General features: G+C 36.3%; 1 protein-coding gene and 1 long non-coding RNA gene across 5 annotated transcripts in view; both read right to left on the reverse strand.

The window, feature by feature from the left end:
• The window catches only part of LOC147834145 (uncharacterized), a 762525-nt gene that overhangs the window by 510706 nt on the left and 239634 nt on the right, over window positions 1–12185 (reverse strand). The window lies entirely within an intron of this gene.
• pimr47 (Pim proto-oncogene, serine/threonine kinase, related 47) overlaps window positions 1–12185 on the reverse strand; it is a 149615-nt gene that overhangs the window by 100695 nt on the left and 36735 nt on the right. For 3 of the 4 annotated variants that reach the window (XM_087279085.1, XM_087279083.1, XM_087279088.1), the window contains exon 7: window positions 4314–4361. In XM_087279085.1, the coding sequence (XP_087135211.1) occupies window positions 4314–4361 (48 nt within the window). Of the gene's footprint in view, window positions 1–1417; window positions 3647–4313; window positions 4362–12185 lie in introns of those variants that run through there. The other variant, XM_087279087.1, reaches the window with a different exon arrangement.

Here is a 12185-nt window from a genome sequence, read left to right on the forward strand (position 1 = left end):
AACAAGAGGTGACGGCTGGAACATACCAAACAAACTAGCCTGACAGAAGCTCCCCGACAGCTAAATGCTGGCCAACAGCTGACCGTCAGCTTGGTGTGTCCCAGCCTTTAAACACAAGTCAGGGGAGGGACAACTTAGTATCTTCAATTCATCAAACCTGCATGTCTTAGGGCCGTAGGAGGAAACCTGAAGTACCCGGATCAAACCCACACAGGGAGAACATGCAAACTCCACACAGAAAATCCTTGCTACGACTTAAACCATGGTCCTTCTTGTTGTAACAGCAAAGTATTATCCAACAAGCAGCTGTACCCCCCCCCCCCCCCCCCTCGTAGAGTAGGTGGTCTTTAAGATACTACCTTGTCTCTGTTACACAGAAATGCTACTTTCGAATATTCTCTTACACACTGTGTAATGTATACCTGTGATGAGAATTCATTTCAGATACAATGTGACTCAGTAGATTTATTGTTAACATGACTTAAATAAACTGTTTCCCTACATATTTCCCTTTTCCCCCAAAAGGTGTTGTGTTTTTTAGGCTTTGCTTAGTGAATTCCTGAAGGTCAGCTCCCACCAGGTAACCCTGTACGCTTTGGATAGGCCGGCATCCAGGACACTGATTGGTTTAGACAGAGGCAGGCAGGAGGGACGAACATCTGGAGAAAGAAAAGCTCCCTCGAGTGTGGTTGCTCCTTCTTTCCCCATGACCAAACATGAACCAGCAGCTCAATCTACAGTAGACGTACCCAGTCTTCCATATACTCCCACTCACCCTTTTCTCAGACTAAAATGGGACACATCAAGCTAAAAAGGCAGAGAGAACTGTCCGGTGAAATGTGAATTATCTGTGAATGGATTTAAAAATATTACAATAAATATATATTTAAATAAAAGTGGAAGAGATTGCACTGTTAACTAACTCCACAGTTGTTGGTGGTTTGCGTCTAAAAAGCGGGTGCTACGTATTGGCACTGCTTTGTGTTATTATTGTTTAATCTGACCCAGAAGTGAGACAAAGAGCGAGAGAAAGAGATGTGAATGTGCAACGCTGTGAGAAAACGAGAGAGGTGGGTACTGGAGAGTTGTTTACAGTTTACACAGGTCCGTAGTATTAATGCATCAAACTCACAGCTTTGTGTTATGGGTAAACACTCTCAGCCGCCATGACACCAACTCGCACACACTGGGATATGTTGACAGTTATCGTTTCAGGGATTGGAGTCAGTGTCGTGGAAGAGGCAAACTTCCTGTCGGAGAGCTTCTGCTGAAATTATACCGTGCAGTTGCAACAAGTTAACATTTGCAAAGGAAGTGTATTACACTCATTTACTGGGAAAAGAATGGGGCTCGGTCTTTGGCAGTTGTTGTGAATGAATGTGGTTTCTAAAGATCCTTAATCTGTGAGAGTTTGAGCAATGGTGAGCAGGCGGGGGGTTCAAGTGCACGGCTGGGTCAATGGCGTCGCTCTGTTAGTTTTAGAAAATCAGAGGGAGGGAAGGGTCAAACCCCCTGCACAAATCGACTGATATTCCTGTCAAAAACTTGAAGCAGAGCCCAAACACACTCACACACAACTTAATGGAAACTCCGTGAAAGCTCTTTCTTGTTACATGTGACCTTATCATCAAATGAACATTATTCATTGGCATCACAGGTGCATTTTATCTTTAGCCTTTAAATCTATTGTTGCAAATGCAGTATGTCTTCTTGTTAAACTTTCAATGTAATGTTAGACAGTTTTACCTGTAATTCAAGCAAACATTGAAGTGATAGTTTACAAAAATGTCCAGGCTTTGGTGTTATGGCAAATATACTATTATAGTGTCGGAAGACAAGTCTGCCTATCGCTTTCTTTACTAATGATTAAAATGACTACAGTTAATAGTGTATGTTTTTTTTTTTTCCATTAAATTTTTGCACAAAACTTTAACACTATTATCTAAGTGTTGATAAACTTTTGCAGAATTTCCATTAACCAATTTCCATTAACCAATACTCACAGTTGTGATTAGCTAAACTAGCTACTTTTTTCAGTAACCTGACAGTACTGCAGATCAGTTACTTATGATATAATGTAACCTTTGTAGTAGCTAGGGAAGTGCGGGGCACAAAATAACATGGGGTAAAATGTAAGTTTAGAGCTATTTGCTCAGGGTTAACCAGGGTTGGAATCAATTTGAAATAATAATGGATAATAATGCAAGTAAATCCAAACGTGTTTATCCAATAGATAGATAAATAAATAAACATATGCTGTTCTATGTAGAACAAAAAATAAGACCCTATTGGCGTCACTAACACCACTTCTGGCAGCAACCAAGCTTTCCCATGTGGTCTCCCATCCAGGTACTGACCAGGCGCAGCCCTGCTTAGCTTCGGTAGGCGACCATGTGAGAGTTGCAGAGACCTAGCTGCCAACAGATGGTACTGCAAAAGACGTGAGTGTGGTCAGGCTCATCCATCAAGTTCTCTTTACATAGAAAAAAAAATAGACAATAAAACACTGTCCCACCTAGTGTGGAACAGTGACACAAAAGCAGTGATTGAACATGAGTTGCACCCGCTGTTGCTTTAAAAATCAGATAGATGGGCCTCCTATGCTAGTATTTCCACTTAAAGAGATTTAGAAACATACTGAATCTTAAATGTAACGCACAATTATACTTTAAAATTTAATGTTTTTCTGCTCTTTCAGAAGATGGTCAGACTTAGCCATTAGGAGTGTAATACAACGTCTCTGAATCATAAAGTTTTGTTTTTCAATATTCTGTTTTTCAGTTCTGTAGCTGCTTGTGACAAAACACATATTAAAAAAACAAACAAGCACTGGAGAATTGTTTCTCATTTGTGTTGTACCAAACCCATATTAAACGGTCACCCCAAAAGCCATGTAACCAACCATGATATTTGGCTACCGTTACACCCTAAGTATGTATACTTGTTGTTGTATACTAAATTTGTATAGTCTATCAGGCGACTTTCAGTAAGAAAAATTACTGTTAGATATCACACAGTGTGCACTTGGCTTAAGTTACTATTTACTAATATTGCAAAAGATCTATTGGAACCCACTTGGTCTCAAGATTCTCACTGAAAGCAGTCAAGTTTGGTGAAGGAAAAATCATGGTTTGGGGTTATATTCAGCATCAGGGTGTGCGAGAGATCTGTAGAGTGGATAGCAACACCAACAGCCTGTGGTATGAAGTCATTTGTGCTGTCCATTACATTACAAACCACAGGAGAGGGTAAATTCTTCAGCAGGATAGCGCTCCTTCTCACACTTCTGCCTCCGCATCAAAGTTCAAACAAAGAAGGTCAAGACTTACAAAGTCAGACCTTACTGTCCTAAATAAATAATGAAAAGTCAAGGCATGATCATATTTTATTTTGGTAAAATAAGCATAATCTATAGGCGTTTGCCTTTCATATAAGCCACTTCTAATACCAAATGATCAACTAGAAGTCTAGTTATTGTTTGTCGTTCCTAAAACTAGAATAGGCAACAAAACTTTTGTTAGGTAGTGTATGCTAAGGAATGTTATAGTAAACGTAGCACCTCACTGTACTGTAATGTAAAGCCCCATATGTCATGGCGTATGGTGAACGCTATGTGAATGAGATGATGATTAGAGAGCAGCGTTTCCTAAAGAGATTCATAACAAAAAATGCATCATTTGTCTATCAACACTCGAAGTAGAACAGCCTATCATTGAACAAACTTTGCTGCGAACACACACACACACACACAGTACAGTACACAAGCTGACAGAAGACAACGGTAAACACAAATGACATTAGCAAGAGGCTGTTCTTCACTGCAAACCTCAACGATGTCCCTTGTTTCTATACACTTACAATCCGTCTGATACACTGACGGCAGGGGTGTTACTGCTGTGTTTGCTCTGTTATTCTGCTGGATTGGCAAAAGTATCAAAGGCCTGAAAACACATTCACACTTTACACTTTGATGAGTTTGGAACTTGCTGCGGCGTGTAGAAGACATTGTGAGAGAGCGAACCTTCATCCCATTCAAACCATTTTAAGTTCAAGCAAACAAAGCGAATGCTTAGACGTATGAACATCACTCAGACTGGTGTAATGAGCATTCTGCTATAAAATCCACTGGTTGAAATGTATCTTTATACATATCTTTGGAAAATACTTCTGCAAAATCCCATTTCTAATGTGTTAAAACTCTTTCTTCAGCAACCTTTCAAAAGGCACACACACACACACACACGCATCTCCAGTCTGAGACTTCAAAGGCAGGTGGAGTGAAACCATGAAATTACAGGTAAGGTGTCACTTACCCCTTTGAAACCCAGCACTGCTCAAATCCAGGCAAGACCTGGCCAGCCCTGGAATTAGAACAAATGAAAAAGAAAAAGAAGAAGGGTAAGCGAATGACAGAAGAGCAGGGGAGTGGCAGAGGAGTGGAGAGGTGATTTAACAAGCTATGTTGACAATATGGCAGCCGTATAAAAAGGTCTAATTATGCTGTAAATTACCTCATGTTACACACTCATATTACGCTAATGCACAGCACACAACCACCGCGCATCAGCAATACGGAGCAATATGGAGCTAATACACTTTTTCGAAATGGATTAATATTTGCACAAACAGTATCTTAATACATCATAGTTTTCAGACAGGTATCATAATATGTGATTGATATATTTACAGTTGAAGTCAGAATTATTAAACCCCCTGTTTCTTGTTTTTTTTCCCACCCAATTTCTATTTAACGGAGAGAGAAAAAATTAAACATTGCTAAGCATAATAGTTTTACAACTCATTTATAATAACTGATTTATTTTATCTTTGCCATGATGACAGTAAATAATATTTGACTAGATATTTTTCAAGACACTAGCATTCAGCTTAAAGTGACATTTAAAGGCTTAACTAGGTTAATTATGTTAACTAGGCAGGTTAGGGTAATTAGGCAAGTTATTGTACATCAATGGTTTGTTCTGTAGACTATTGAAAAAAACAATAAAGCTTAAAGGGGCCAATAATTTTGACCTTAAGGTAACCTTTGTTTAAGGTTTTTTTTATATCAAGATTACATCAAAATATTTTTCGCATATATAATTGATTTGTAAATATGAATATTTATGGTTTAACATCAAGAGTTTTTATCTTAAATTATAATTAATATGAAATCTATAAAAATGTTATTTGTATTTTTTATTTACGAAAAATGTTAACACTTCACAATATGATTCATTAATAAAAAAATTAAAGCGTTATTCAATAATTTAGTGTGATTATTATTGGTTACTAAACATACAGCTGTATGTTAGTGAATAGATGGACAACTAAAGTTACATTTATGAAATGAACATTAATTAAAACCATTAAATACTTTAGAAGTACTTACATGTTAACTAATGCTCTCACATTTACATTGTATTACTTGCATGCAGAGGCCAAACAAACATTTTTGCTTTCGATTTTGTTAGCGAGATATAGTCTTGCAATACTAACTTTTCAGTTATAATAAATCACATTGACCCACAATCCAAATAAAACAATTGCATCAACTTTTATACAAATGTTCTTTTTACTACATATACAAAATAGCTAAATCTCTGAATTTGAATGTGAACCATAACTGTAACCATAAAAATATTTACAGTACACACCAAAAATGAATTATTGTATAGTACTGGTATGGTATTTAATAGAACTGAATTCCAGAACCTTTAATATGGCATGATTATAATGCATCAGAATGACATTTACAAATGTAACTTTGTGGAAACACAGACAGAATTCTCCTGAGATGTGATGTAAATTCACTGTTGGACATACAGTAAGCTATGACATCTATTCAAAGTTGGAAATTAAGCCTCTAAACTCTAACCCGAACACAATAAACTGGATTATAAAATAAATAACTTGTAAATAAAGCCCAATTTCCATCCCACGCATGTCTATCTATGTGTTCAACCACTGTAGCTCTTTTTTCTTTCATAAATGAGGTGCACTGCAGAGCTAGCACACAGCACATGCACTATTTATGTTATCTTGATTAAGAAGTTTGATTTTTAAGAAGACAATTATATGAAGTAATGAAGTAATCATTTTGATGACAGACTTTGACTCAGGCATTTCAGAACAACAAGCTTTGATTCAATGAGATTGATTCCCTGGTTAATCCAGTTATTCAGTCTGTTGAGGAAGAAGGGTTTTTTTGTACATCTAAGAATTGTTTTTAAATTCCTAATTAGTACTTTATTTTGCTTCTTTTTTTAATTTTTTAATTAATTTTAATTTAATTTAATTTTTTTATTCAATATACTAGGAACTAGTGTACTTTTCTTGGCTTTTAAGTAAAACAAAATGAGTATTGCAATAAATTGTTTTTATTATGTTCTCCTTAACCTCTTACTATTCCTATTGCATATAGAATTAAAAAATACTTGACCCTTGACCCTTGGACTATTAGCCCCCCTGTTAATTATTTTTCCCTAATTTCTGTTTAACGGAGAGAAGATTTTTCAACACGTTTCTAAACATAATAGTTTTATTAACTAATTTCTAATTTATTTTATTTTTCCCATGATGACAGTAAATAATATTTTACTTGATATTTTTCAAGACACTTCTACTGTATATAGCTGAAAGTGACATTTCAAGGCTTTAGTAGGTTAATAAGTTAACTAGGCAGGTTAAGGGTAATTAGGCAAGTTATTATATAACCATGGTTTGTTCTGTAGACAACTGAAAAAATATATATACAAAGCTTAACCTCCGAGGGCTTAAGTGTCCACATACGTGGACAGCACATTTTAGATTTTAAGTGGCTATTTAAAATATTTTGAATGTTTCATATTTTGTTACAGACATACAGTGTCATTCTGCAACTGTTTTGCAGCATATGAAATGTCCCAAACCCTATTTTTAACTGTCCAAAATGGGAAAGAATTAGTTTTTACTCTCTGATAGTCAAAGTAAGTAAAAAAAACAATTCTATTATATATGCATTAAAAACATTCAGGAAAAAGTGTTTTATGTAAATTTGGACCACGAGTCCACACGGACATAATTTTTCTCTAAAAGTACATCATATCAAAATTCTAAATTCCAATTAGGTTAAAATAAGCTCAAATAACAAAGAGAAATAAAAGATGCATGTAAAAAACGCCTTGGGCTAAATCAAAGGGGCTAATCATTTTGACCTTAAAATATTTTTTAAAAATAATAAAAACTGATTTTATTCTAGCCAAAATAAAACAAATAAGACTTTCTCCAAAAAAAAAAAAAATTATCAGACATACTGTTAAAATGTCCTTGCCTTGTTAAACACCATTTGGGAAATATTTAAAAAAAGAAAACAAAAATTCAAATGGGGGCTAATAATTCTGACTTCAGCTGTGTATACTATATATATATATATATATATATATATATATATATATATATATATATATATATATATATATATATATATATATATGGAACAGGTTCTGGAAACGCAACCGTCATCGGTTCTCTTTCAAATAAACTAGACAAATAGTGATTAACATGCACCCACAGTTCTGATGCTTTTAAGAGCTCAAAATGTGTCTTTTTGTAAGCAGCACCAGTTGCTTTCACTTTGAACAGATTATTAAATGGCCTAAAGTTAACCGTGAGCATGTGATTAAAACTGCTTTTATTCTAGCCAAAATAAAACAAATAAGACTTTTTTTTAGAAGAAAAAAATATTATCAGACATACTGTGAAAATTTCCTTGCTCTGTTAAGCATAATTTGGGAAATATTTAAAAAGAAAAAAAAAGCACAAGGGGGGGTAATAATTCTGACTTCAACTGTATATAAATATATATATATATAAATATATATATATATATATATATATATATATATATATATATATATATATATATATATATATATATATATATATATATATATATAGTTTATTGTACTAAAGGTTAAAGTATACTATTGTAATTACTATTAGTTAATGATAGTTACTTATGATACTACATTATGTAGTGTAATTCATTAAAAAAATATTGTAAATATATCTACAATATACTGCTTATACCTAAATATTTATTTTTACTATAAATGACTAAAGTATTTTAAATGTGTTAAAAAGACCTGGTTTGGTTTAAGTTGTTTGTTTTTGCTGTTATATACTATAATTTGTTTCTGTTTAGTACAGCATATTACTTGCAGTAAATAACTGAACTGAACAATTATGCCTCACATATTTCATTGACAGTTTTATTGATTACTAAGATATGACTGACTTGAGTTTAAGTTGCTTCATTTTAAAAATGAAAATTGCAAAAACAGCTAAAATGTAGCTTTTAGTTTGGTTAAGCTACATTTTAAGTAGAGTAGCTGATAGCTTAGCTCACTACATTTTTAAGTAGCTTGCCCAACACTGATAATTAGTTATTACAAATTAGTTATTAAAACTATTGTTTAAATATTAAACAGCACTTGGAAAACTATTTTCAAAAGAATGAAAAATTCCCAAGTGGGCTAATAATTTTGACTATTATATGTATAAAATATAAATTTATAATCCATCTAATTTTTTTTTTACTATAGTAGCATAGTTAGGACCTGCTGCAACATTTACAAATCCTTAAATTATTTAGAAACACCCAGTTACACAGTGTTGAAACATTTACATCATTTATAATCAAAATGAAGAGAAGCGAATCATCCATATATCATATTATCTGTCTGATATGAATATGATAATGACAACACACCCCACGCAAACACACACAGACTCTCATTTGGAAGACTTATTTTGGTGATGTATTTGCCACACAGGTTTCTTCAGAGATGAAGTGATACAAACCTGTCTGGGTCTTGACAGTGTTTGCATTCGTGTCTGTGTATGTGTTATACGGTGCTGTGAGTGTGTCAGTACAGAGATTCTTCAGATAACTGCCGGAGTTAGATTAAAAAAACACGTCCATTCTGACTGCATGCGACGGCGTAGGTCTGTGGTGAGCAGAAGATGACAGGTGAGTGTTTTATACTCTGCAATAACAGCGCAGCACTCTGTGCGAGCGTGTATGACATTCTTATCTTCCCTGACACATACCAGCCAAACCACTGTCAGACCACTGGATTGTTCTCCACTTCCTCATTAAGCTCATTATCGCTCGCTTTCATCACCCTATTTATTGCTCTTTTATTTATTGCTTTTATACTTTTCTTCTTTTTTTTTCATTTGTGTCTGTGTACTTTGTATAGAGCAGTATGGCATTTTAATGTATGCTATGTGTAGTGTTTATATCATATGAAAAATGTATGTTTATCTGTCTTTCTATCTAAAGACAGCAGGGTGAATCACTTATGAAAAATATCCAATGTTTTATAGTTAGAATGTAGTAAAATGTTTGGCTGACTGATCACCTTTTCTAACCACAGTTTTACTGTGAATACTACGACTAAATTATGGTTATCAAAGTGTATTATTGTAAGAGATTTGGCATACTAGAAACATAACTAGAAAGCGTTAACAGTGTGTTTAATCACATGCTAGCATTGTGCTTCACATGTTAGCTGTATGCTAAATAACACTATGTTGACATTGCATTAAACCAAGCTAAAAACATGCTAGCAATTACTAACACTAAAGTGTAACATGTTGCTAGTGTTAAACTATGCTAAAATCTGGCTACCCTGCTGAAAAATACAGCTTGAACCAGCCTAGGCTGGTTGGCTGGTTTTAGCTGGTTGACCAGCCTGGTTTTAGAGGGGATTTGGCCATTTCCAGGCTGGTTTCCAGCCATTTCCATCCTGGTCTTAGCTGGTCAGGCTGGAAAATGACCAGTCAAATCCAGCTAAAACCAGCTTGACCAGCCTGGTTTAAGCTGGACTCCCAGCTTGGCTAGGCTGGTCAAGCTGGATTTAGCTGGTCATCTCCCAGCCTGAGCAGCTAAGACCAGGCTGGAAATGGCTGAAAACCAGTCTGGAAGTGGCCAAAACCCCTCTAAAACCAGGCTGATCGACCAACTAAAACCAGCCAACCAGCCTAAGCTGTTTTAAGCTGGATTTTTCAGCAGGGTAAATAAGCGAGCACTGAGATTATGATAAATGCTAACAACCTTATAACCAAAATTAACCATATTTTTTATAGTAAAAATGTAACCATGCTTTTTGGCACTTTCACTTCAATTCTTGAAATTCATAGTTGACCATGGCAACCAAAAATTAATTTACCATAGTTTACCCAGGATAACTCTAGTTAAACAAAATGGAAGTCAACAACAACAACAAAAATTCCTATAATTTTACTAATAAAACATGGTTATTTTTTTGCAAGGCAACCTAATAAAACATGCTAGTATTGTTCTAAATCAGTTTGAAAACATGCTAACAATGTCCTACAACATGCTAACAGTGTGCTAAATAACGCTATCAGTCAAGGGTGCAATTCTGGTCTGAGAGGTGGGGGGTACCAAATCTGAGTGATGGTGATACTTTTGTGGAATGTTGATGATAGTTTTAGAAATGTGCAGAAATGTTGAGTAATTGTGTGTAGAAAAGCCTAAATTTGAAAAATAACTTTTTTCGACTCTCGAGGTAAAATTATAGCGTGAAGTAAAGTGCTATATCTAAAAAAAGTGAGGGGGACATGTCCCCCATGTCCCCCCCAGGAATTGCGCCACTGCTATCAGTACTTTGTGTTGTGTTTATTTCCAAAAATATAAAATATGTTATTAAACTATTACAATTATAATATTTTATCCATAATATAAAAAGATTTAAAAAACAGTATTAATTAGTTAGATAAAAAACTACATGCAAATAATCAGCATTTCAATTCTTTTTCCATTTGATTGCAACCCCTGGGGTTATTACACTAGATTAATGACGCAGCAATAGTGTTAGTAACAGCAGATTGATTTTAGGCCACAATGTTAAACTTTGACTGCTCTCACATACTTTAAAAATAAAGGCCACGACTCAACATAAAGGCTCTAAGTGGTGCTCTTCAAAATTAAACCAAGAATAGTCTCGTGCTGTAAACATTGTGCCCACGATTCTCATTAAATGAAGTTAATATTAAATCAAACAAGTGAGTAATGACTATAAAAAATTATATGGTTGTTAGACTGTTGCACTTTTTGTTTTGTTAGCAAGGCTGTTTATATAGTTCCTATTGGCGTGTGTGCACCTTTGTGTGAAATGTTTATATGTTTATAACTACCTCCAATGATAGTGGGGGTCGCGAGTCACTGGAATTTTTATTTTGGGGGTCGCGAGCTGAAAAGTTTGGGAACCCCTGTTCTCCTTCGGTTGGGGAACTCCAGTGCTGTAAGTGGATTTGAGTTCTAAATCCACGTATGGGAGATTCGGTTCAGAAGCTACTTGTCTGAAAGAGTATTGAACGGGCCAATGAAAGCAATGAATTGGCAGCGTAAGCTTGCGCAGGTGTGCTGCATCGCCAATTAACTGAGCATATAAGCACACCTGGCGCCAGCAAACGCCATCCTTTTCGCTTCAGAGACTTTTCTGATCGAGCTTCATGAGGGTTCCTCTTGCTGTCTACAGCCACATCGAGCGAACGAGTGTCTCCCGGTCCAGAGCGAGTCCACGCAGTGGCAGACGGTCGAGCTGGGTTTTCTCCCTTGCCTGGCGTCCCTTTGGGTCCGGTCCTCCAGAGCGGTGCGTATTGTTGCAAGGTTTCCTAAAAGAGCAACACAGTCGTGCAGCACGTCCTTTTCAGGATGGCGCTCCGACTGTGCGTTTCTGGTTGGGGGGGTTTCCTGGCTCCGGATGATGGGCGCGATCACTGCATTACATGTTTGGGGGTCCAGCATGTTAATGTGGTGCTCGGGGGCGGTTCATGTCGTCACTGCGATGCCATGACCGTCGCGCAGTTGAGATCGCGGCTAACTTTTGTAAGAGAGCGAGCCACCCCAGTCGCCTCCTGCTCTGCAGAGGGCCCTCGGGCAGATCTGAGGCTTCCAGCGAAAGATAATCTGCCGCCTAAGGGCTCGCGGACCTCTCGCTACTCCAAGCGCTCCATCCAAGCTTCGGGTGCTGGGAGTGATCCGTCTAATCAGATGGTAGCTCCCACGCTTGCTGACACCGGAGATCAGATGTCCTCCGCGGCATCGGAGGGTGGGCTTTCATTGTCCGACGATGATCCGGACCCGCTCGCCCCCTCTGGGCAAGCGAGCGCCG

Source organism: Danio rerio, chromosome 13 (genome assembly GCF_052040795.2).
Source record: "Danio rerio strain M-AB ecotype USA chromosome 13, GRCz13ab, whole genome shotgun sequence".
NCBI lineage: Eukaryota > Metazoa > Chordata > Actinopteri > Cypriniformes > Danionidae > Danio > Danio rerio.